The sequence below is a fragment of the Coptis chinensis genome, unplaced genomic scaffold, assembly GCF_015680905.1.
Source record: "Coptis chinensis isolate HL-2020 unplaced genomic scaffold, ASM1568090v1 utg2528_pilon_pilon, whole genome shotgun sequence".
In the NCBI taxonomy this organism is placed as follows: Eukaryota; Viridiplantae; Streptophyta; class Magnoliopsida; order Ranunculales; family Ranunculaceae; genus Coptis; species Coptis chinensis.
In genome coordinates this window covers 23,302-49,937 of record NW_028238130.1, presented here as the reverse complement: position 1 = coordinate 49,937, position 26,636 = coordinate 23,302, and the positions used below count along the sequence as shown (strand labels likewise).

General features: G+C 38.2%; 2 protein-coding genes and 1 long non-coding RNA gene across 3 annotated transcripts; 2 read left to right on the top strand and 1 right to left on the bottom strand.

The window, feature by feature from the left end:
* The first annotated feature begins 3,846 nt into the window (after window positions 1-3,846).
* Window positions 3,847-4,752, top strand: LOC147473470 (uncharacterized). The gene is made up of 3 exons (XR_015210445.1): window positions 3,847-3,888; window positions 4,028-4,079; window positions 4,654-4,752. It is a non-coding gene; the product is annotated as an uncharacterized LOC147473470 (long non-coding RNA).
* A 2,104-nt stretch (window positions 4,753-6,856) lies between these two features.
* On the top strand, window positions 6,857-12,911 carry LOC147473469 (E3 ubiquitin-protein ligase SINAT5-like). Its single transcript, XM_086587394.1, has 3 exons — window positions 6,857-7,196; window positions 10,380-10,766; window positions 12,401-12,911. The coding sequence occupies exons 1-3, from the start codon at window positions 6,993-6,995 to the stop codon at window positions 12,758-12,760; spliced, it is 951 nt and encodes a 316-aa protein (XP_086443520.1). The 5' UTR covers window positions 6,857-6,992; the 3' UTR covers window positions 12,761-12,911.
* Window positions 12,912-13,815: 904 nt separating this feature from the next.
* LOC147473468 (putative disease resistance protein At4g27220) lies at window positions 13,816-26,505 on the bottom strand. Its single transcript, XM_086587398.1, has 5 exons — window positions 26,075-26,505; window positions 17,969-21,419; window positions 17,460-17,744; window positions 16,238-16,383; window positions 13,816-14,307 (listed from the first exon to the last, which is right to left on the bottom strand). Exon 2 carries the CDS (start codon window positions 21,231-21,233, stop codon window positions 18,222-18,224), a length of 3,012 nt encoding a protein of 1,003 aa, XP_086443524.1. The 5' UTR covers window positions 21,234-21,419; window positions 26,075-26,505; the 3' UTR covers window positions 13,816-14,307; window positions 16,238-16,383; window positions 17,460-17,744; window positions 17,969-18,221.
* Window positions 26,506-26,636: the final 131 nt, after the last annotated feature.

The window sequence follows — 26,636 nt, the reverse complement described above, 5'->3', positions numbered from 1 at the left end:
AAATGTTGTTTATTGCTTCCAAAGTTTTCTATCTTGCCAGAGATATAGTGTTGGATTTCACCGTTTACTTCAATAGTTTGGAGCTTCTAATAAGTAGGAAAATGAACGGTTCTTGGGAAGTTGCCTTGTTCTAAATTACTATTATTATTTTTCTATTTTGTTTGGTAAACTTTATTTCATCAGGATCACCTTCCTTTCCTGGTTATTGTTATTGCTACTGCTGGTAACTTGATATTATCATGCATGTTTCATGACCCTCGTAGTATCTTCTTCTTCTATTCATCTTCCAGCAAATGATAAAATTATTAGTCATATAGTGGGGATAAGGCCTTGGGTCATGGGTCACACCTCCCCCACCCAAAAAAAAAAATGGACTCAACTACTCAAGTAAAATTTGTGAAACACTGAGATATAGATTTTACTACTCTTCTCGCACCAATCCTTTCTATTTGGTGTATCATTTTCCTAATCGCAAAGGTAACTTATTATTGTAAATTACTTCAGCACTTCTACTAAATGTTGCTTCTAATACCACCTTAGTAAAGGTGAGTAGTTAGTAAATCCCTGATTAGGCAAGATGAGTTCAAGTGCATAATCGTTTTTTTTTCTTGCCTTCCATCAAGCTATTTCTTTCGTTACATTGCTAGATAACTTGTTTGATGATGCCGATGTTTGTAAGGCATTGAATCCGTGCATGTGGTACTTTCGTACTTCACCAACCGGGCAAAAGTCATTTTTAGTAGTATAATCGTACATAAATCCCTTTGGGAACATACAAACCAAATTACAACATTGGGAAATTTATAGCCATCTGATGACTTTTTTTTTGGTACCTACATCAAGCCTATCTCAATTGATTGCTAAAAACAAGAGGGCATTAGAATGGTGTTGCTCAACGTGGGGGCACAAACATGCAATTGGGATGGTCCATGTGATTCGGGTTTCGGTCCTAGCATGTGGTACTCATACTTCACCAACCGGCAAAATTCAATTTTTAGTAATATACCGTACATATATCTCTTTTTGGACATAGAAAATACTATATTTGGAAAATTAAGTCGCCCGATGAGTTGATCCATGTGGCTACCTTAAACTCATCTCAGTTGATTATTAAAAATATGCAGAGAAACAAGAGGGCAAAGAGAGTGGTATAGCTCGATGTGGAGGGTCACAAACCTGAAATTGGGCTGAAAAATGCGAAAAATTCTGCTTTGTAATGAATTTTCTAAGTGAAAAGCTCAAAGCCATTTTGTTTTTGATGTCTTATCGAAATGGGGTTTGGCCTGCATATGATGATCTATAATCTTCAAAAATCTTTGTTTAGTCCGGGTATAGTTCCAACCCTTCATAGGTGTTTTAGTATGTTCTATGTCCTTCAAAAGTTATGAGTGTGTTTTTGTAACTTTTTACAATTGCGTGCAAGCACATTTTAGTTTTTGGAACCGAAAAAAGGAAGATGTGAGTATGTAACATAATGGTTCATCTTTGAAAGCATCTATATTATACTTGAATATTTTTATTGTTGTAGTATGCATTTTCTCAATACCTCTATTTGATGACAATCAAATCTACATTTATGTTTTATGATGCATGCACATATTGCAACTTGTGCATTGTACGCTGGCTTGGATAATATTATACATAGGCTTCCTCGCTTACCAAGGTTGTCACCCAAAAAAGAAAAAAAGTTTACTCTGCTTCACTAATGAAGTTTGTTCCATATCTAAGAATGAAGATACCAACATTTCTACCTTTAAGTAGTTCATATGGACTTTCTTGATTCATGGTATCTGTATGAAAACCGGGACTCTCAAACCGCTATTGCAATTGGATCAAAGTCGCATAACACTTTATATGGGGGAGCTTGTTCGGCTCGAAACAACTTGGTTATCCGGATCTTTACTTCTTGAATGGGGAAATCTCTAAGAAAATGGATCAAAACTGTGTTTTTGGCAAGAAAGCATCAAGATCGAATTCATGGTCAAAGCGTAAAATCAAAAGTGACGTAGATTAATTCAATTGTTGTTTGTTGGTTTCTCCACTTGTGGCTACTAAAACAACAGAGGGTCCGTGTCTGGTTTTGAGTAGTCCATGGGAAGTGGAAACCGTATCCAAAACTCAATGATACATCGCCTCAAGCACTAAAAGGTGCTACCGGTGGTGATCGCCTTTGGTTGCAATTGTACCGCTACTCGAAAAACAGAGTTTGGCTTCTCAAGGAGATGGAGCTATTCCAAAAAAGATAAACATTCAGGGTAAAAATTAAATGCAAGAGAAGCAAGGGTATATCATGCCATCATGGGTTTAAAAATATATATATATAGAATTGAAAGAAAAGGGGAAAGACATATACTTAAAAATACGTATACATCTACCAGTAAAGAGAAGGGAAAGAACTTAAAGGAAATATCCGGTCAATCTACCGAAAGAGAGAAAGATAGGGGCCAAGCCGCCAAGGGCATCGGAGCAGGTGGAAAAGCCTGCCAAAAATACATCTTTAAACAGCTAGGATTTAGTTACCTTCTGATTATGTTATATATATATATATATATATTGATTGGTTAAGATATTAAAATAGGTTTATACAGAGCTTCTTTATAGCTTACACTACTTACTTTTATGCTACCAAGCACTAAAAGGTCTAAGGTGTGTGGTGATCGGCCTTGGTTGCAATTGTACTGCTACTCGGAAAAACAGAGTTTGGCGCCTCAAAAGGAGATGGAGGTATTCCAAAAAGAATAAACATTCAGTAGGTAAAAAATTAAATGCAAGAGAAGCAAGGGTATATCATGCCATCATGGGTTTAAAAATATATATATATAGAATTGAAAGAAAAGGGGAAAGACATATACTTAAAAATACGTATACATCTACCAGTAAAGAGAAGGGAAAGAACTTAAAGGAAATATCCGGTCAATCTACCGAAAGAGAGAAAGATAGGGGCCAAGCCGCCAAGGGCATCGGAGCAGGTGGAAAAGCCTGCCAAAAATACATCTTTAAACAGCTAGGATTTAGTTACCTTCTGATTATGTTATATATATATATATATATATATATTGATTGGTTAAGATATTAAAATAGGTTTATACAGAGCTTCTTTATAGCTTACACTACTTACTTTTGCGGTATTAAAGACTACATTCTCACCATCAGGAAGGATGCTGATTGACCAAGGAAGCAAGTTATAGTGCTTGTTATCGAACACAACTTTGGCAGCAGACTTGGAATTGTAGTTCATGAAAAGCTGCACAACCTCCGGAGTTGGAAGAGAATACACTTTCCTGAAATATATATATGATTGATTAAGGCAACCGAAGTTACCAAGATAGAACAGTGGAAAACTTCGTGATATTAGAAAAATTGTTACCTGTTGGAAGCTTCCTAAAGAAGTAGTAACGGGTCGACAAAAATTAAAGCACCCTCACAGAGCTTAATAGCCCATATGAAGATTTTTCAGATGCCCAAATTTAGGTTGCCTTACCAAACCCGCAAGTCGTGAAGTTTAAAGCAATCAAAACCAAAAATTCATGAGCAACCAATGCATGCACTTCTCGGAAGAATCTTATCTCACCATATTCATCTATGGGAGCATCATAATCATAATCGGTGGTAACAAAAGGACCTCCGGAAGTTCATCCTAACACTCCAATATCCTGCTTCCGGCTTCCCAAATCCCAAAATCAAACCCAAAGCTCGGATGACAAGTTCATTATCGTTGGTGGTTCCAAGCTATCCGTCACGTAAACCTCAATACCAACTCAGAATTCTCTTCTCTTCATTTTCTTCAAAGAATACAATGTTACCTGTTTCTTCTTCAACTTTCCAAATGACATTTTCTTTCCCCATCTTAAAAGGAAAGGATTGTTTAATAAGAGTTTCACTTCTCATGTAAGTCTTCATGCATAATTTTCTTCTTTATATATATTTGTTGTAGTTGTTAGTAAAACTGAAAATGTTGAGTCTCCGATTGTTTTATTGGCAAAGATAGTCACTAATTTACTTTTTTTTTTCATTTGGAGGAAGGCAGATATTCAGAAAGGAAATTAAGATGAAAGGCTTGATATCAAGACACCATGAAGGTAATAATAATTCATGGTTTTTCTTTCATTTTGGTTTAACGTGGTGTTAATGCCTATATAAGCCATACTGTCTTCGTTTATCTTTTATGCTACTTGGAGGATCTCAATTACATTAGTTTATATAATACATAATGCATAACACACATGATCTACGATTATATTAATCTTAATAGTTTGAATCTTCAGTTGGATGAGGAGCATATATTAGTAATTTCTTATAGAGTACATAATGTAACGTTGATGGTCCGGAATATCAATGACGGAGAATGAATAAGAATATTTTAGATGTAAGATGCTAACTAATCCTTGTATTATGAGTTTGATCATTCTAAGTTTGGTTCTCACCAAAAATTATGGTTCAGTTGGCTACTTGTGCTTTGTTTGTAGCTATGCACTCGATTAAAAAAACATGCCTTTCTCGAGCATAGACACATTAAGTTGTAATTTTAATGCCATAGTCTCATAGCTTGGTTCTCAAAGCAATGCTTTATACTTTAGTATTCGAAGTCTTGAATTTTCTCGAATGCTTAAGGGACGGATAATGATACTAATGATTATTGTCATCTTATTGCAGAATTTTCTTTGAATATGTTGACTATTGAGGATAGTATTAAAGTCAATGAGCCATTACCTTGGGTATCTGCACTCTCTTGGGGAGCAATGTCGTGGTTGGGTTCTCGCACAAACCGCATCAAAGTGAAAAGATCGATTCGACCGGTTTTGAGATTGGTGAATTATTTGAATTGGGTATTCAGCTATCTTACCTTCTCTTTCTGTTAGGCTTGCTTGGGTGGTAGTTTCTTTTGTGATGAACTCAAAGATTGGCGCTTCTTCTTGCCTAACTCTTTGTTGTTCTCGAAATTCAAAACTTCATAACATTCCTAATGTTTTACGACATTAGAACTATGATATTAGTTCTCGAATCATTAGGGGTTGAAGTCGATGTATATAATGGAGAGGTAACGGTTGATACCCATGGATTAAGCCGCTTTGAGCCATGTGCGGATTTGTTGAACCATCCGCTCATTCTCGATGATCGCCTCGGATATTTTTTTTTCTTTAAATCGATCGATGATATAAAAAAATTCCGTGTTTTAAGAATGGAGATAAGATATAAGAAGAATGGAGATAAGATTTAAGAATGAGGTTTTTATCTACTTATCTATTTTGGGTTTTTATGTATTTTGGACTACTTAACAATTGAAATCACCAAAAAAGTAGAATTCATTTTTAGATAAAATCGATGTGTCACCGAGAGAAAAGGGCTGGACGTGGGTCACTGGGAGCATTCTCAACTACTCAGTATTAATGGTCTTTGATATGCCTCTGCCTAATTAAGGAGTACACCCTAGGGGTGGGAATTTGGCCCTAACGACCCTAATCCAGCCCTGACCGACCCGACCCTAAGCCCTATAAAGCCCTCACAACTAAAGCCCTCACAGAATTTAGGGCCGGGCCGCCCTTCTAGGCGGTGGCTAGGCTAAGATTCTAAAACATAGGCCGACCCTAATTTAGCCCTCATTAGCCCGACCCTAACCAAGCCCTAACCGGCCCTGTTTCACACTTTCACTATAAATACACATACCATAATTGTCCAACTCTTTGTTAAATATTTTCAATTAAAATAACATTGTCCTTTGTAATTTATCACTTACACCCAAGGGTACTTCCAATAACTTGTCTTATATAACAAAAACTTGTCAACTTAACAACCATGAAGAACAATGTGCACTAACCTAATAAAAAATAAGACTTTATTCCTTTGATCATCAAGTCAAAGTCTATAACTTATTATTCTCAATTTCTTTTCTCACTTATTTCTTATAAATTATATTTTTATTCACATCCAAGCCAAGTCTAAAACTAAAGATTTCCTTCCACACCATTAAAGCAAAATACAGAGCAGACATTTGTAACATAGAACCCAAAAAACAACCTTTGTCAGAAAAATGACATTTGTAATCTCAAACCTTTTTCCATCACTTGTTCAAAAGCCAATATTTTCATTTCCATATACAAAGCTTGAATCACTTTTAAATTAGAAGAAAGGTAATATTATATTTGTTTGAATCTATTATAGAAATAATTTATGATATTACAAATAGTTTAACAACTTCCAATGACCTTTAACCAAAACTATTATGTTTTTTTTATATCTATTACTTCTTCCTTTAAAATGATAATATAATTATTTGTGCATGTATTTCAATTTAAAATGTAATTTTAGTGAGGTTTGAGTCTGAGGAAGAACAAATTCAACTCTCGATGTCTTGATTCATTAGATTGTGGATGTGCATTTTTAAATTTTTTGACTTATATACGAGATTATTACTTAGATTGGTTGGACTTTGAGTTTGTAGATTATTGTACATTTTGTAATATAAATGAGTTTTAAAATTGATGTAGTAAAAAAAGAAAAATATATATATAAAAAGCCTTTAAAGCCTTTTAAAGGGTAGGAGTAAGAGGCTTGAGGTTTAGACTTGTGACCCGCCCGACCGACCCTATGCTGACTTTAGGGCCGGGTCGGACCCGGCCCTAATATTTAAAGGGCTTTAAATGTTTAGGGCCGGGCTAGCCCGACCCGGCCCATTGCCCACCCCTACTAGAGACCACCTAGGCAGCCCCCTAAACCGATTTTTAGAACAGTAATTTAATCTGATGCACCCGTGTGGGCCTTATGAAAGGCCCAAAAGCCCAAGAATATCGATCTTTCTAAAAAGAAACCCACGGTTATTTTTGCCAACCCGTTACCGTTACGTTCAAAATCTCAATACCTTATCAACGGCCTTTATATTTTCTCCCCATCCAAAAAACACACCTTGATTCTTGAAGAAGAAAAAAAAATGCAGTTGAATTTCATTCACCATGACCAAAAGAAAATGAGATAGCATCATAATAGAAGAAATTGAAATGGATATAGATAGCATTGAATGTGTATCATCTTCAGATGGAATTGATGAAGAAGACATACTACATCACCCTCATAACCATCATCATTTTTCCTCTTCTTCAAAACAACATACAACAACACCTATTATTCCTCCTGCTACTAGTGTTCATGAATTGCTTGAATGTCCTGTTTGTACCAATTCTATGTATCCTCCCATTCATCAGGTATCCTCTTTTTTTTTTATATATTTTTTCTTTCAATTTTAGACATTTTTGGACTTCTTTATTCTTGGGATGTGTTGGGTTTTACTGATTTATTTTATCAAAAGAATGTTTCTTTATGGAAATTTTGGCAGTTTGTGTTTGTGTTGACTAATTGCTGTAAAATGTGGAATGAATTTGATTGTTGCTAGTTCTTTTTTGTGTGTTAAATGGATTTTGAATGATTTGTGCATTTTGGATAGAATGGAAATGATGCATTACAATGTTGCCCTGTGCATTTTGGATATGATTCATATTTGAGAATCATAGTTGACCTTAATACGAGGTTACATTGTCTGCCAATGTCCAGTAATGACTATTCTCTATATTGAGGCTGAATTTTAAGGAAATTTGATATTGTAGATGGGAAACCCATAGATAACTGTAGTATATGCCTCCACATATTTAATATCCCGAACAAATACCATCAGTTCATCAATATTTTAACTAGGGAATGGATGCTTTAGGACGAAGGTAATTTGCTTTATATAACCCTGAGGTTGTTTGATCTTCACAAGCTGCCTTAGCTGACCCATGCCCTTGTACTGTTGTACACATAATTTCTACCCACACCCATAGGCAGGGGCTGGATCCAGGATTCTCAGCCACGGGGGGCTGCTACTACTAATTGTTACTACAAACTTTTTTTGTTTTTTCATGTTTTGTGGGAAAGGTATAGTGTTATTTTTACTATTTTGTTTTCTCGGAAAAGTTGAGGTGGGCTGCAGCCCGACCCAGCCACCCGCTAGATCCACCCCTGCCTGTAGGAAACATTTCGTGCCACGTTGTTGCTTGTGTGCTCCTTGGGGTCTGGGTATGAGTTTCCACACCTAACCTATCATTGGGATGCAATATTTGTCAATCACTTGTAAAGTTGAAATGAGTAGTGAGTAACCATAGTACCATACTTATAGCTAACTTACCAGGTTGAATACGTATAGTTTATGTGTGTCTACCTGTGGCTAAAGTGCTAATCAAATAGATTGAATTCATAACAAAATTTATTGCATTTGATGAGTTGAAATGTTGAACAACTAGTAAACAATCAACATTGATTATTGCTCTTAACTATTTATGCAGAAGAAGGGCTGATGATATTGCTTCATTCCTTGTGTTTGAATTTGTTTTTTCCCTCATCTTGGACCATAAGGGTACTTAATAGATTAGTTCAATGTTTATTTGTTAGGATCACAAGAGTTCCCTTTCACGTGGTGAAACTATTTGGAAGCCTGTTAGATTTTTCTATTGGTCCTACGTCATTGTATCTTTCTACCTCATTAAGTCCCACTTACAAGATATAACCCAGGAGAAACAGCAAAAAAATAAAAGAACACTGTCTATTGAAGTTTGCTATTTGGGAGTTTTTAACAGATCTGGGATTTTGCATTTGTAAAGCTTAAGTTGTTAGCTTTTGGAAATTATTACCAAGGGTTTGTGCAAGAAATGGGCTAGGCAAGTAGCATATTGCACATGTGTAGTTTTGGTTGTCAAAGCTTCAACTAGCATCGCCACAGAGCAAATGTGTTTCTACTTTCTAGGATGCAAATGGTACTTGCAGTTTTTGTGACTTATTGATTTGTATCGTCTGTTATGCCCTTTTTTTGCAAAAGCAAGTTGGGTTTGCCAAAATGGCAGGTTACGTCGTATTTTATATGCTTTAGTCAACATCTTTCAAAGGTTCTTCCTTTGTTTCAGAAAGTTCTACTAGGATGTTGAAGGACATCCAATTAGTTGTCTGAGGTTGTATAGTTGTCTTTCTGTCCCAGGGGTTAGTCTGTAGGATGTAGGATTTTGATCCTAGTACAGGGGACCCCTTCTGATTGGATGTGATGGGGGATTAAGGTTCTTTTGTTTGGTCAAAATTGAATACTAAAACAAACTCCTGATTATTGGCATGCTTAAAGATTTCAGATTCTGCTGATCTCACTATACTGACCATCTCTGGATAATTCAGGTTATGTTAGAACTTCTGACCATACCAAAAGGACTTATAAATCAATATTAAAAAACAAACTTCTGATTCTTGACATGCTTAAAGATTTCAGATTTTACTTATCTGACTATGCTGATCGTCTCCGGATTATTTAGGTGATGTTAGAACTTCTAACCATACCACAAGTACTTTAAATCAATATTAAAAAAGCAACTGAAAGTAATTCTTCAATTTCCAAAAAGAGCAACTGAATCTAAACTTTCTAAGTTTGCTAACCATCAAGAGTTTGTTCATGTTAAGTTTTCACGAGTCCTCGAAACCCCTTCCAAACACAGTTCCATTGGTTTCTTATTCAAGTAAACCCTAATAACTGTATAACTTGTTTCCTACCTATGCTTTTAAAGGCGTTATGCAAGGCGGGGACAGTGGACTGCCCAGAAATGCCTAGGCAAGTAGACAGTGCCTTAATATGTTTGTCAGGGATCTTATTATATTGTAATTTTCATTAAAAATTAAATCTGATGAACATAACTAGATTTTTGTGTGTGTGCGTGTGTTTCTTTTTCTTATTTATTTGTAATTTTTTTAGTTGGATGTAAACTATATGGTAAAAAGATAATACAACATGAGGCAAGGAATCAGAGGCGGTCCCTTATTATGTCGAGGCAGGTCGCCAAGAATAAGCGCACCTAGTTTGCTACTGAACGTAAAGTGTCCAAATCAAATTGCCAGGAAGTACTGTACTCCTAATAACTAAGATGCTAATTCCGGAACGTAAACATTGAATTCAGGCGGTAGAACTTGTTATTCGATGGATAATAAGGAGAAGTTTGTATGAGTTGTTAACTATAAAGTTAAATTTTGTGAGGAGTTGGACTCAATCTGTGATTTTTCTGTCTTGGGTTCCACAAGATGCAGTTATGTTCTATAATGAAATCTCTTCAAGGTTCAACCATTTATGTTATCAATTTCTGTTGTCTGTATGTGTGTCACTTTTCTTCTAGCTGAAGTTCTCTTTCTTGATTTTTTTTTCTTGGATTGGTCCAAGGTGAAACACATTTTTGAATGTATGCTGGGTTGCAAGTTTCCATATTTTAATCCTGTTTATATTCCTCAAAATCATATATAATGGTTCTTTAGTAATTTTGAGTTTTAACCTACAAGGAAATGCAAATATGAGAGTTGCTGATACTAACAGATAATAATTTTTTCAGTGCCACAATGGGCATACGCTCTGTTCCACGTGTAAAACAAGGGTACACAACCGTTGTCCCACTTGTAGACAAGAGCTTGGAGATATTAGGTGTTTAGCTTTGGAGAAGGTAGCCGAGTCTCTTGAACTACCCTGCAAGTATTATTCCTTGGGTTGCCCAGAGATTTTCCCATACTACAGCAAGCTGAAGCACGAGTCTCAGTGTAACTTCAGACCGTATAGCTGCCCATATGCTGGATCCGAGTGCTCAGTTGTTGGCGATATTCCTTTCCTTGTTGCCCATTTAAGGGATGATCACAAAGTTGACATGCACACAGGGTGCACATTCAATCACCGTTATGTGAAGTCTAATCCTCGGGAGGTTGAAAATGCCACCTGGATGCTAACAGTAAGGATCACATTTTTTTCCCTATTTTCTTATTATTTACATTCTTTTTTCTAGGATAGTATGTGATGGGTTTGTGATCCCATCATCCTCAATGAACTATTCCCTGCCTTCTGCATGTCTGGACTCACATATTAATGAGTGGGACACTACTCTGAGCAACCCTCCCTGATAGAAATTGTTATAGGACAGTTTTTCCATATGTTTATTTTCCTTGTGATGGGGACCCTGCCTCATGATGTAAAGTGATGTGTATCTCATCGCGAAATAATCATCTGAAAGAAGTACCGTATCAAAGTTTTGGTCTTGGAGGGTTGCTTTAAAAGTATATCTGGGTGTTGACATGGTAACAGATATTTGACAAGGATATGTGGTCTGACACAGTTCTTAGAGAAGCATTAAACTGCTGAGTGCTGATACATCAGTACACCTTTAGTATGTAAGGGTGGATAAGGACTTAGGGAGCAAATTGCAAGGACGACCAACAAGTGCTAAAGAAAAGGACAGAGACCATAGGAGGAAAAAGAAACGAATCCAAGAATGTGCCTCTACAGCAGCTATTCATAGCACTGTTTTGATGCGATATGTGCTTGGCACGTGATCTGAGAATCAGTTTGGAAACGGATGTCTGGTATCTATGCCGGTTTTCCTGCACGTGGGTCTCTGTTCCAGTTGCGCCCTCGGTTTGGAAACGGATGGCTGGTATCTATGCCGGTTTTCCTTCACGTGGGTCTCTGTTCCAGTTGCGCCCTATGTGAGGACTTTTTTATGGCTCCAATCACTCCATGTGGGGCTCGTAATTGATCAGACATGGTTTCCTTGTGCATAAGCTGTCTTCGCATTTTGTGGTCCTCAAGCCACTTATTGCTTGTTCACCCATGGTTTGCCTACCTGCCAGCTGGTTTGCAACTTTGCATTTGGCGCCAGGTAGGGCGTTAAATTATTGGCATCTAAGTAGCATATTTGCTATTTCGATAATTCAGATTATTTCAACAAACAGGTAAATAATCTCAATGGCCGAGGGATAGATCTGGTGGGGGTGTCCAGTATAGGAAGGACAGAAAAAAAAATCTGTACACCATTAATTAATTTTTTTGAAATGGGCTTCAAACATGAAATTTTGATTGTGTTTTCCTTAAAAAAACGCACACACACACAATGACTTAATACGAATAAAGAGAAACACAACTGTTTTTATTTTTAGCCTGATGAAACTAGTTGTCAAGTTGAATGGTTGCAAACCATCCGCTTCCTTTATTAACTCAATGTGCAAATCTGATAGGAATTTAGGTTTTAGAAGGATGGCTTTTCACAATCATTATCTTAGTGGTGATATGATTTTCTTGCCAAGAAATGTTGCATGGGAATGCCAATGAGTTTGCAAATCGAACTTATGTGGCTATAGAGATCCTTTGAATTGAAGTCCTTAACATTTGAGAAGAATGATATGCCATCTTGTGATGAATACCCATCTTTAGAAGTTAATTTAATGCTATGACATTTACCACCACATTAGATTAGACACAGAGAAGATTGATTTCAAGAATCAGATAGATATTTTTGTGTCGCTGCTGATGGATGTTATGGCTTGCTTGTATGTAGTCTAATTGTTGTTGGTTCACTTCATTGTTTGTCAGGTCTTCAACTGTTTTGGTCAGTACTTCTGTTTGCACTTCGAAGCATTTCAGCTCGGCATGGCTCCTGTATACATGGCGTTCCTACGTTTTATGGGTGATGAGACCGAGGCACGAAACTTCAGTTACAGCCTGGAGGTTGGAGCAAATGGCCGGAAACTTATATGGGAGGGAACCCCTCGCAGCATCCGAGACACCCACCGTAAGGTGCGAGACAGCCACGATGGCCTTATTATTCAGCGTAACATGGCATTGTTTTTCTCTGGTGGCGACAGGAAGGAGCTGAAACTGCGGGTTACAGGACGGATTTGGAAGGAGCAACAAAATCCAGATGGAGTGTGCATACCAAACCTCTGTAGCTAATACTGAATTTGTTGTGTTTGTACTCATTTGTCTGATAATTTCATTATCAATTTGAAATGTTGAGCAGTGAAACAGTCCTGAACGATACATGTTAATGCTGGATTATTAAGCTCTGTAACTGGGTAATAAACTTATTTATTCCCTTTCATTAGTCGGCACTTGCGTGGATCTTGTGGGATGATTTATATTTATGTAAAATGTGCAATATTAGCGGCATATGGGCACATCAGTGAAGCACTGAAGTGTTATCGTTGTCAGATTTTCAGTGCTCAAGACATGATGTAATTTGTAATTCGCAGTTTGTAATCTTTATTTTTACCTTCTTCAACAAAGCTTCAAGACGAGATAAAGATTAGTGTCCATGTTCCACCAACCAGATTTGGATTATTTTTGGATGTATTGGTTTTGTAGCCTAACCTTGCCTTCTTCGAAAACGCATCACCCGACTAATGCATTTAGTATCCGATTATCTACAACTTGTTTGAGTATATAAGCATAGAACAGTTTTTAGTAGCTTAATCCTCACCTTATTTTCGTTTTATCTCATCTTCCTCAAATATTTACATATATTTTTTTCGATGAGCATCCTAGTGTTGTTGTTTCTTCTTCTTTTGCCTTAATTTTTGCCACATTTCTCCAACTTTTTTGTGTGTTTTTAGGGTAAACCTCCAACTCTTTTGTTAACTTGTGCAGTTGTGTATGATATGAGTTATTTGTGTTTTTTTTGGGATATTGAGTTATTTGCCTCATTTCTCCAAAGTCCAAAGATATGATATGAGTTAATGTGTACGAGATATGCTTTCATTGTATACTAGCACACTATTACCAAGATGAGAGATGCCTTGCTCAATACTAATCCTTAATCCATGTGGGTATGGAATGTGTGATTCTTTCTGAAGTTTTTCAACTGACTTCAGAGGATAAAATTGAGTATTCAGATTCTTTCTGAAGCAATAAAGACATTTTTTTTTCTGAACCACTTGAAAATGAAAATGATAATTTTCCAATTCTTCCACTATATCATCTTCAAGACACGGTTATAAGTTACCAGGGGCGAAAAAGAAGCACACCTTTCAGGCTCGTTTGGTATTAAAAAAAAAAACTTTATACATGTGAGGTGTGTGGAAGGGTATTAACACGAAACTAGATTGTTCAATGATCATAATTCATACATCATAAAATACATTATAGATTGATAACTACTAAAAAGAACGTATTAATATTGGCGCTTGGAATGAAAATTTAAACCCCAGCGACCTGACCTTGATGATTGTGCGATTTGTGCTAGTATTCTACATAACCTTAGCCCCTGAGTCAACGATCTGCATGCATCACGACTCTATTTATTTCATGGCAGTGGGGGATGCTGGTTATCGAAAAAAAAATGGCAGTGATTTGGTAAGTAATTTAGAGGGGCACCACTCTACATAAATTATCTGAGATCATCTTCTCTGAATACTTCTTCAACAATGGCAGTGATTTGGTAACTACTTAAGCACCCCAAGGACGCCTTTGACATCCACGGGTCACAGACTGACCACAGAACCCTGTCCAATAAGAGGAATGTGTTAGATGTACCGAAGAAGAAAAAAGAGACCGAAAAGAAAAGCGAACGTAGACAAACCTTTGGTAGCACCTACTCATATCTAGCCTGTAAAGGAGCGTTTCGGTTTGCCTTTATAGATAGTGAATAGAGGGGAATGGGTTGAGGGTTTTTTGGAGAGACCGAGTTCGCTTGTGAGTGAGCTGCCTACGTATCCTCTTTCGGCTTTTATGGGAAGAGAGGAATCAGGTCTGCCGTAGTTCAAATAGGTGGTATTTATAGGTTTGTGGAAGTGTCAATCCTAGAGGCACGTGTATCTCTTGTACACGTGTAAGGCGGAGATCACGAATGAGTGTTGGGCTGGTTTTAGTATAAGTCGTGTGCTGATTGGGAGTTGGCGCGGTAGTCCCTATTTCCCGGTGGTGGGAAATACAAATAAGATTTTAGCAATGATTACACCTAGTGGTGACTTTATCTGCGGCGTTCTGTCTCTGGCCGTTTGTTCGTACTGAGACATCCTTGATCGAGCTTAAACGTACCACCTATATGAAAGGAGCTGCTCACAGTTCGGTCTTGGAGGTCGATGTCCTGGATTTACAAGGGGGCTGCTCACAGGTCGGTCTTGGAGGTCGATGTCCTGAGTTCGCTTATGTTCCATGCGTGCATGATAACTTTATGAGGATATCACTCCCCTACACAGCCCCCTCTCAGTAGAGCGTTTATGTCACGGGAAACGCTCTGCTAAGAGAAAAAATGGAAGAACGTGTGGAGCATGAGCGAGCTGTGGTGGACGAACCGACTGGGACAGCACCACTTTTGAATCATGCGGCATGATGATTTGGCGGGAAAGGGAAGTTGTGACGTAACTTGCACGTGACAAAATCATAGCAGTTGAGGAAGAAACGTGTCGCCGCGTTATAAGGAACTGCTGAAAAGACAGTACCTTGGAACACGTGTGCGGGCTAGAGCATAGGCTGTAATCATAACTTCTAGGTAACTGAACGGGCGGTTTATACAAAATCAAATTTGGGATATCAAAAAGGTATTGCGTGTTTTCTTCTTCTGCAAAAACGCAAGCTAGGGTTTCTCAAGTGAGTGCTTCTGTTGCTGTTACCTTTCCATTTTCAATTTGCTTTCCTCACTGTCGAGTGCGTTTTGTTAAGTAGGTAGGTCATTGTAAGGTTATAGGGTGTAGGATTGAGTATTTGATAGAAAAGACTCGTTATAATGTCTGATTCGGATGATACTCGATCGGAAGAGGTTCGGGAGATATCATTGAGTTGCGGAGAGTATGAGGATGAAGAAGTGGTGAGTGTTGGCGTTGAGGCTGAGTTGGATGAGGGAGCTAGGGTAGATGAGGGTAATACCCAATCTAGGTCAGAAGGTGGCATGGCCAGTACATCAGGTCGAGTGGAGATGCCGTCATCAAGCGATTTGCCCCTTAGAAGTGTAAACCGTCATGCTGCAAACTCGTTCTCCGAACTGAGGGCAGCGTATGGGATTAATGTCCCCGACCTGGAAATATACGAACCACGGTTGAGTGAAAATGTTCGTAGTGAGGAGTACAACCCGCCGAATGGTGAGAAGTTCATCACTTGATACTTCCAAATGTATAAAGCTTATGCATCAAAGTCACATACAAGCGGTTACTTGAAATCAGAGAACCCAATGTCGTTAATTTTAATATGACCATATAGTACAAGGACGTAAGGAGGAAAGGAAAGTGTTTCATCATCTAAGTTTTCAGGGGCGGAGACGCAAGGTGTTAAATTTCTCAACTAACACATTGGGAGCCATGGGAACGCCTTTGACAGGGACCAACTATTTTCATTAAAAATTGCCTCCTTAAGCCATCAGGGTGCAGCTTTGACAACAGAGTTCATGATTGAAATTTTGAAATGAGATACACATACAAATAACTAAAATATACTCACAAGGGGATTCAAACTGTAGGCTCCTCGTAACCAGGCGTCGTTTAACTTTCTTTGAGTAATAGCAGCCCATAAAACAAGCACAAGTCAAAGACCAAACTGTATGACAAGCAGGCTACTATCCTACTGGCAGTTTTGAAATTTTCTACCTGTCAAACACATTAAAAGTAGAATCAGTGCTTGAGTCAAGAGCAACAATACTTGAAGATTCTTGAATTTGGCTTCAGTTTGAAATGTTTGGAGGGGAAAATATGTCGGTGACCTATATTCAATCATGCCAATATAAATAAAGAACCTAAGCCTATCCTTGAGAAGAAGTTATATAACAGTTTAGAAGAACTCCAATACCAAGTATGTAAAGGACAACTATCATGGTATATGTAAGATTTTTTCTTTAGGAAAATGAAATAAATCAAATTAAACACGCTTCAACAGATCCCATTAACTGGAGGGGACTATATTGGTAGGACCAATCGGTGCCTAACACCAACTTTCAACCTTGGCCCTGTTTGTGAGTCAATGGTAATGTAATCACTGGATACTATTCAGGTTTAGGGAACTACTACAATGAGATTTTTCGGACTATGTTCACATGTAATACGATGAATTATCATTGTATAGCGTAAAAGTGCAAACATATGGTTGCATATCAAACCAATAGTTTGACTAGTTTGTTATCATAATGCCAACTCACCAAATTCCTGACATATGAACAAACCAGGAATCTCCATATACATTCAAATCCATGAATAATTATAACCTTAATGCAAGAGAAGCCACGGCACTTACGAACTAAGCTAACTTCAACTCTTAAAGCTCATAGAAAATATGAGGAGTATTGTTATCAGGGGATATTGGAAATAAAATTACACATCAAACATTGATACAAATCATTCGGCCACTTCAGAGAATTGGGATAAGACTATGGAGTTTGGAGTTGTTATTACACAAGGAAATTTCAGTCAGTTCTAGAACATAAATGAATACTTAGGAAACTTCAAATTTCCAATGGTTATATCAAAATTGGAAAAAAAATGAAAAGGATAAAGGCCAACTGAAACGAAAACAAGACTAGAATTTCTGATTCTCCACTAAAAATCAATATAAGTTTGAATTTGAACAACAACATCAGCATGGTCTATTATCTATCAAATTATTTCAAATTTGTTAAAAAGACAAAGTTTCAGATCCAAAGCTTGAAACTACGGATGAACATGATACATACCTTGATCGAAAACCCGATTATCTAAGCAAAAAGAAAAACTGGTTTCGATATCTAACATTTGATTCCTTCGTAGCACTTGGAGACCTTTCTTTTCCACAAGCACTTTGTAACTTGAAATCCAATAAGAGCACTTTTCAATCCGATAAGAAAACGAGACGAAATAAATCATTCCTTTCTCGAAAGACGTGTTCAGGACGTGGGTAATCCCACTCGAGTGAATCCCACTACTCAAATATATCTTCTTGTTCATACATTAAGTTGTTGCGTTCTCTGCGTCCAGTTTGACTGTTCAACAAATCACATTGCGGACACACACATAGACACCATTGATTGACAGGAACAAATAATTGAGAGTATAAAAGTCAATACAAATTCGAATTTGTCTGTGGATAAATTGAACAACAAATTATTTGAAAATCTTTAAAAACGACAACAAATCAAAGAAAATCCTAAAAAGAAATAAAGTTTCTGATGAAAAGTTTGAAACTACGGATGAACATGACACATACCTTGATCGAAGGAGTTTTCAGTGCAGATTATCTAAGCAGAAAGGAAAACCGATTGAAGCCAAAAAGCGAAGATTTTCGAGAAAAAGATCATTTCAACCCCACGTTTGAATCCTTGGAAAGAATACAAGCCTTTACTTATTGATCATCTTCTTCTTCTTTTTCAACTTCTTCTTTGTCATCATCACGATCATCATCATCATTATCACCACCATCTTCATCATATTGAGGACGTGGGTAATCCCACCATTCTTTGTCAGATCCCTTGAAAGAGATGTTCAGGACGTGGATAATCTCCCCACTCCAGTGAATCCCACCAATCTCTTCTTCCTTTGATTTCTTTGAGAGAAGGTGGGGATGACTGATGTTCTCGGTTGAACAGAGGGAGCCTTTTCAATTCAGGACAATCCTCTACATCAACTGTTTGAAGAGAGTCACAAACCATCACGCCCTTCCAAATGCTCTTCAGTTTCGGTAGACGAGAGAGCAGCAAGTTCTGCAACCTTGGGAGTGCGACAGTATAATCAATTTCACATGCTTCTTCTTCTTCTACAATTAGTTCCTCCAATTCAGCACAACCGAACAGGCTGATCTGTTCCAGGTATTGAAAGTGTTGTAATAACCTAGTTGAAAACAGGCGGTCCAGTTTGACTTCGTGAATTGTAACATACTGCCAAGAGTTGCTGTACATGAATAGCTGACTCCAATTGCTCTTCAGTTTTGGTAATCCTATTAAATCCAGATAATGTAACCTCGGGAGTACTGGAATGGCACCACTCTCATCTCCATCCGCTACCACTAGCTCCTCTAATTGTGAGCAATTCACAACTCTGATCTCTTCAAGGTTAAGAAGCTGTTGAAGCAACCTAGACGAGAATAAAACTTTGATATTATCACAACAATAGATCTCTAACCTCTTCAAACAAGGAAAAGCTCCGTGTGCGATACCTATGTTCTCGACCCGTTGTAGGAAGGGCAACTCTGATAACCTTGAGAAATCTTTAACTACAAGAAATTGAATGCTTTTCGGAAGTCGGAGGGCATTGCAAGGAATACCCTTTGAGTTGGACAACCATAGACTTCTCTCGAGATAACTTCCATATAATCTTTCCATTTCAATAACATACTTTTTTAACTTTTCAAAGTTTGTAAATTCACCATAGGAAATATAGTCCGACAGCTCATGAAATTGGATTGTAAGATTCTCCAAGTGTGTCAAGCTTGCGAGTTCCTGCACGAAATCTCCCCCTCTTTCTCGCGCATACACATTTTCCGGTGGTATTCCCAGCAATTTTAACTCTTGAAGTAAAGAAAACTTGGATATCAATCCTGAAGGGATCATTTCTTTCAATTTACAAGAAGTGAGATCAAGGCATCTGAGGTTGACCAACATTTCCATCCCATGAGGCAGTTCTTTTATGGCCGAAAGTGTGAGCTTCAACACTCTCAGTGACTTAAGCTTGGATAGAGAAGGCACTCTAACTAATTTCCCACAATTAATTAAGAGTAAACCACGAAGATTCACCAAATCAAAAAGTGAATCTGGTAATGACTCAATACGAGTCCCAGATAAATCGAGAACCGTTAGGTTTGGCATGTGCATAAAAAAACCATCTGCAACGTCCTTCAGTTTAAACACACTTTGAGCGAGGATCAAAGTCGAGAGTTTGGGGCATTTAGGAGTAATTGAAATATCTTCTATTCGACTTTTCATAAACGAAACCCTCTCAAGATCTTCCGACCAATCATCTTCATGCGGTATTTCGGTTGATGAACGCCCAGTTTTGACCATGAATTTAGGTTTTGATTTTGTGATGTAAAGAGCCATATCCCTAATCAAATCATGCATTTTAACAAGGTCCCTATCAACTTCAAAATGAAGACGACCTTCTAAAGAAACTTCTTCTAGCATGCAACAACGCTTTAGTATATTTAGTATAACACGGCCACGAAGCATTTCATCTTCTTTGCTGGATCCCTTGACTAACCCTTCCATAACCCAATACTCAATCAACTCCCTAGTGTCGATTTCATCATCTTCAGGATACAATGCACAATATAAGAAACACTTATGGTGGTTTTCCTTTAGTTGATCGTAACTGAATTTCAGACGTTGAATGACTTTCTCCTCCATGGCCATGTTCAAACCTGTAGATTCTCGCAGATCTGATAATGCAACTCGCCACTCATCAACATCTTTTCTTCTCAGAGATCGACCAATTGTGATGATTGCAAGGGGCAAACCACAACATTCTGCAACAATTGCTTTTGCAAACTTTTCCACTTCGGGAGCAAGTTTTTCATCGACATTGTCTATGAACAATTCCCATGCTTCGTCATCAAAAAGCTGATAAACTTTCACATCTTTCTGGCACAACATCCCTTCGCACACTTCCCTTGACCTGGTAGTTAATACTATCTTGCACCCATTGTCTTTTGTAGGTTCGGGAACTCCAAGATCTTGTAAATCAAATGCCTCCCACATGTCGTCTAGGATAAGCACAAACTTTCCCTTTCTATGCAATGCACTTAGCAACAATGACGACCGTCTAGCTTCATCTTGTTCAGCAGAAAGATCCAATGCGACTAATTTTGCAATCTGTTGTTGAAGTTTTTGAGCATCAACATCTCTAGATACAGTAACCCACAATACATTTTCAAAACGTCTATGTTCTTGCACGAGCTGGTTACTTATTTTCTTCATAATGGTGGTTTTTCCCACGCCACCCATGCCGTAGACACCAATTTTCTCAAACTCATCACCTACTATATATTCCCAAACCATCTTGAAGTTCTTATCAGCAGTACTACCAATCAGTCTTGTAGTCGGCATCTCCATTCCCAAAAACATCAAAGACTCTTCTGAGAATCGACTAGCCTCATCTAATAGACCAACCATCTCTTTAGTGAACTCCAAAATTTGTTTTAGCAATTTCAGTTGCGAACAACAATTAGGCGAACAACAATTAGGTAAAACTCCACTTAGGCATCTCCTTCCCACGTTGGCTTCCTTGTCCACATCATCCGCCTTATTTATAGCATTGTTGGCATTAGTCAACCAATTTTGTGCTTCACTTGTGCGCTTCTTTCCTTGTTCTACCTCTGCAATTCGCAATGTTTCTTTCACCTCCTTTACTCTGGCAATCAGATCTCCTTTTTTGTTTCTCAATGTCTGAATTTCTTCACTCAGACTTTTGACACCCAACAGATTAAGCGCACAAGTCAGTACGCTTCCAACTACTGCTGCAACAACTTCCATACCAGTCATTACAACACATTGGTTGTTAATTAAAGTGATGAGACATGATAGAGCTACTCTAGTAGGATATATGTAAAATACATAACATTAAGTAAATAGAGAATATGTATAATCTCACTTGTTTGGGCAGTTGGTTGTTCTCTGAACCTCTAATAACAAGAACCAAAGGAAAACGTTCAAGTATGAACTGGATATCTGCACATTTAAAATCATGTAAAGGTGGAGAATTAGCAGTTAAAAATACAAATCAGTTTTAAGAGATAGTCATCATTGGACTTTTTGGAAGATGAAGAGCAAAGATTCTTGGTTGAATGGTGACGACAAGAATTCGGCTTATTTTCACAAAATCTGTCAAATAAGGCAAACCAAGTCACTAATACTGGAATTGCAAACTGAAGATAATGTCCTACTACACAGTCAATCTGATATCTCCCATTACATTGTCCAATATTATACTGACAAGTTCTGGTATAAGGACGTGAATATGGATGAAGAGCTACTGAATTTGATCCCACACAAAGTAACAGATGCAGGCAATATGATGTGAATGACATGAAGGCTGCTAGCTCTCCAGGCCCCGATGGATACAATGGTCACTTCTATGTTCATTGCTGGGATTTGATCAGGTATGATGTTTGTAATGCAGTCAAATCTTTTTTCAGGGAAGGTATCATACCCAATGGTGGCAATGCGAGTTTCATTACTTTAGTTCCAAAATATAGGAGTGCTTCTAAGTTATCTCAGTACAGACCTATATGTATGAGTAACTTTCTGATCAAGCTCTTCTCCAAAATTATGCAACAAAGGATCAATACTATCATCGATAACCTGGTTTCGAAAGAACAAAGTGGATTTATCAAAGGCAGATCCTCTCAAGCTAGTATTGGTTTTGCATCGAAAATGATAAATGAACTGGATAAGAAGAGATGTGGTGGGAGTATAGCCATCAAGGTGAACATAACTCAGGCTCATGACACTTTGAGTTGGGATTTCTTGTTCGAGGTTTTGAAAAGATTTGGTTTTACAGAAAAATGGAATAGGCTAATTCTAGCTCTCCTTAGCACAGCTAGGTTGTCTATTTTGTTGAATGGAGGTCCTATTGGGTTCATAGCTCCAAAAAGAGGTTTAAGGCAGGGGGATCCTCTTTCCCCGTTGTTGTTTACGCTAGCAGAGGACTCTTTGAGCAAAGGTCTCAACACATTAAGGCGACAGGCTTATCCAAACCTCTTACAGTGGTTAAAGGGACTGCTATCCCTACTCACCTTTTGTATGCAGATGATGTCATTATTTTTAGCAAAGGGGATGCTAGAAGTGTGACCAACATAGCTGACTTTTGGAGAGATATCAAGCTTCTTCGGGTCAGATGATGAACAAGAATAAGAGTAGGATGTTTGTTGGGGGTATGAATATGGAAAGAAGACATCACTTGCAACAGATTTTAACTATTCAAGTGGGAGCTTTACCCGAGAAATATCTGGGGGTGCCGTTGATCAAAGGTAAGGTTACTAGAGTTGTGTTAACTCCCCTGCTAGACAAGATTAAAAAGAGGATTATGGGTTGGAGAGGAAAATTATTATCCTTTCAAAGGAGGAGTGTTCTCATAAAGTCGGTCCTGTCTAGTATTCCAGTGTACAACATGGGAGTCTACAAGTGGCCTGTAAGCATTATAAAAGAAGCCAAAGAACTGTTAAGGAATTTTCTCTGGACGGGCAATCCAGCTACGAAAAGACTAGTGACAACCTCGTGGGAAAAAGTTTGCAAACCTCTCTCGGTATCAGAAGATTGAAGGAGTTAAATTTGGCTTTGTTAATGAAATTAGCTTGGCATATAAGGTTTAATGATGATAATTACGTTGTTTTCATGAGAAAGAAGTTCTTTACTAGAGAAGGGGAGTTGATAAACTACTATGCAAAGTCTACTATATGGCAAGGAATTAAGTGGGCTTTGCCTGAAGTTTCTTGCAAGGCTCAGTAGATTTTGGGTTTAGGTGAGAAAGTAGATCTATGGAGAGACTGTTGGATCGGGGACCAATCGATTCAACAGAGGCTACAATTACAACCAGAGGTCCTTAAGGGTTGTAAAGCTAATGTTAGCAGTATTATCTCTGATGGGGCATGGTCTATCCCTCGAGCTCTTCAAGTCATTCTTATGATTGCAGATTTTAACTTAAATCAGCTGCCTATTATCAATGGGGCAGACCATGCGATCTGAAAGCCTAACCAACAAGATCAATTTTCGGTTCAATCTGCATTTGAGTCAATTAGAAGGAAAATATCAGGCTCTTGGTGGTGCAAACATTTGTGGCACAATTGGTTGCAACCAAAGATCTCGGGTACTGCTTGGAAGTTATTGAGGAACTGTGCTGCTACTGATGAGTCTCTCCAAAAAAGAGTTGTTAAATTAGTTTCTAGATGCTACATGGGATGTAATGCGGCTGATACACTCCAACATATTTTGTGGGATTGTACAGAGGCAAAGAAGTTATGGGAATGGGTTGGATTTCAGTTTGGATGTAACGACAATTTTGCAAATTTTTCAAAAGCACTTAGGTTACATAGAAGAAGCGGTTCTCTCGTTAAGCAGCTGTGGGTGTCAGCGGTATTAGCAGGCATGGTCATCAACTGGAGAAGTAGAAATCGATGCATCTTTGAAGGGGAACAGCTGAGTCTATGTCAAAGAAAAGTACAATTGAGGACTAATATCCATTTCTCTTACTGCCTTGATACAGGTCAGATGAAAAGAGGGGGTAGTGAGTCTCGTATCTTGAAGAATAAGGGTTTGCAAGACAAGCCACGGAGGGCACCTAGGATCAAGGATTGCAAATGGTGTTGGAATCTCTTGAGTATTTCTAAATACTAGTGTGTGTGCAAAGTGGAGGAGATGAACAAAGTGTGTTCTCTCCACTTTAGTACATAATAGATAGTCCCACATTGGTTATCCACCACTAGCAAGTGAAGTATAAGACATTCCTCTACCATAAGGGCGTGCCCTTAGGGTAAAATGTTTTTGTGTTAGAGCATTTGCAATGCAGGTGATAGTTTTCACCCCCTCTATCACCGCCACCTCCTCACTTTTCACCCCCTCTATCACCAACCCGGTGATAAACAAGGTGAAGCTGTGCAATGCAAAGGTGATAAAAAATATCTCGGACGGGATGTTGGATTCCGTCTGGACATAAAAATTGAAAAAACACTCCGGACGGAATGAAACATCCCGTCTGAAATTTAAAAAAAATCGAAAAAAAACCGAAAAATCATGCGAGACGGAATCTAACATCCCGTCCGAAAAAAAAACCCATTTTTTTTAAAAAAAACACACGAGACGGAATCCAACATCCCGTCCGAAGTTAACAAGTCAATGATAAACTCGGTGGAAGGTTTCACCTTGTTTTGAACTCGGGAAAACTATCACCGAAGTTTATCACCCAAAGATTGCACGGCCTTTTAGAGGAAAGTAGGTGATAGTTATCACTTCCCCCCCTCTATCACCTGCATTGCAAATGCTCTTAGGAGGGAGGACTCACCCAAAGCCACACACGCGCACGCCCGCACCGCACCGAGTCAAGTCGGGCTTGGGCTTGGGCTTACTGTTGTGTCTAGTGGGTAGTGGATTAACCAAAAGCCTAAACTTGTTTTTGCTTTTGCTTCAACAGCAAGTTTCTTACGAGTTGGTCTCTCTCTTACTTATCTGTTTAGGAGACTGACCATGTCCTCGTGCGAGTTGGTTTCTATGACCGACCTAACCTCTATAAATAGGATTGTGTGTCCATAGAGAAACTCACTTCAACAGAACCAAACCCATAACTCACGACCTGCCCTTTTCTTCTTCTCTTCTTCCTGTAGCCGCCAGAGAGAGTTATATTGTTGTTCTAGAGAGTAGTTTGTTCTAGTGCAAAGTCAAGCTACTGTACCCCGTTGAATCCTGTGAGGAAGACGTCACTGCTGCCTTTCTGCACCATTGGAAGGGGCGAAATCTTTCCTTAAGGACAGTCTAATACGCGCCTTGGTGGTTCCATGTTACTGCTGTTCTTGTCTCTTTATTGTTTTCTTTATTCGCATCCAACAAATGGTACCCACCCGAAGGTGACATCATAAAAGCTAATGTCGATGGGGCTTCTTGTGGTAATCCTAGCCCTTCAAGCTATGGTGCGTGCTTTAGAAATTATGAATGTGTGTTCTTAGCGTTTCTTTGCAGGAATATTGGGCATAAGACGAATTTCATAGCTGAATGTTTAGCAATTTTAGAGGCGGTGGAGTATGCTATTAAGAGAAATTGGAGGAAGGTCTGGGTGGAGTCAGACTCGACATCTGCGGTTAATGCTTTTGGAACTTCAAGTGTACCTTGGTGTATGAAGCAGAGATGGCAGAGATGCATAGAACTCTTAGACTACTGCAAATTGACTCCAGTTTGGAGAGAAGCCAATTTCACAGCAGATCAATTGGCAAAGTACTCGGTCAGTTTGCAAGACAATGATCAAGTTATTTTTATTGTAAAACCCTCATGGATAACCAAATGGGAGGTTCCAGAGCATGTTTATTATAGGTTTTGTTAAGTTCTTATAGTGCTACTTTGTTCGTAGACTGTAAGTAACTCCTTGTGTACTCTTCCCCCCTCCCCAACCACCTTTCATCAATACAAATTTTTGCTTATTGAGAAAAAAAAAATCATTGGACTTTATCAGTAGAATTGGTTAGCTCAGATTTCAAATAAGTGATGGATCAAGAGTTTAAGTTTGCAAAACATGGTTATGTTGTTAACCTTTAACAATGAATGACGATTAAAAAACAAGAATAATAATCAAGTGTATAATAGCAACTAACAAGGAAGAAGAAAATTTGTAATAAACTGACCTTATATATATAATATAATTGATGGAGTGATGTTAAGCTGAGTACTAGTCCAAGATCGACCAAGCTAAGCAGACCACCACAAATAAGTTATGGAAAACTCTCTCTGCTGTTTGTGATGAAATGAAAAAAAAACAATAACTCTGTTTCTTCCTACAGTCAATAATGAGCCAACTCTGTTTCTTCACACTAGAGAAAAGAGAGTAGTTTGCTTAGCTTGCACGCAGCATGATGTTCTTCCAAGGCAAAAGAGGTTTACTACCAAAGCTTTGTCCCATATTCCCTTACCACTAACTAAAGCTAAACACACTTCCCTTTCAGCTACTTCTTTATCAGGAGAATTTGCCAAACTTTCCTGATAGAATTTGAACCAGAACTAGGGTGATTGAAGGACTTGGCAGGTGGTTCTACCACCAGAGTCCCTACAAAAGAAGGTAACAATACATAGACCACTTTGGACTTTTAAAATGGCTGCAAAACGTCAACGGAGTCCACGTCTTCTTTTGTAGGAAAAGCTTTGCCAAGTTAAATGTGACTGTTAAGTAAGTATTTGGTGTGGAATAAT

Coding starts and splice junctions, on each gene's coding strand:
- LOC147473469 (XM_086587394.1), top strand. CDS start 6,993: ATGGATATAGATAGCATTGAATGTGTATCATCTTCAGATGGAATTGAT. Junction 7,197..10,379: donor TGTATCCTCCCATTCATCAG/GTATCCTCTTTT, acceptor TAATTTTTTCAG/TGCCACAATGGGCATACGCT. Junction 10,767..12,400: donor ATGCCACCTGGATGCTAACA/GTAAGGATCACA, acceptor ATTGTTTGTCAG/GTCTTCAACTGTTTTGGTCA.
- LOC147473468 (XM_086587398.1), bottom strand. CDS start 21,233: ATGACTGGTATGGAAGTTGTTGCAGCAGTAGTTGGAAGCGTACTGACT.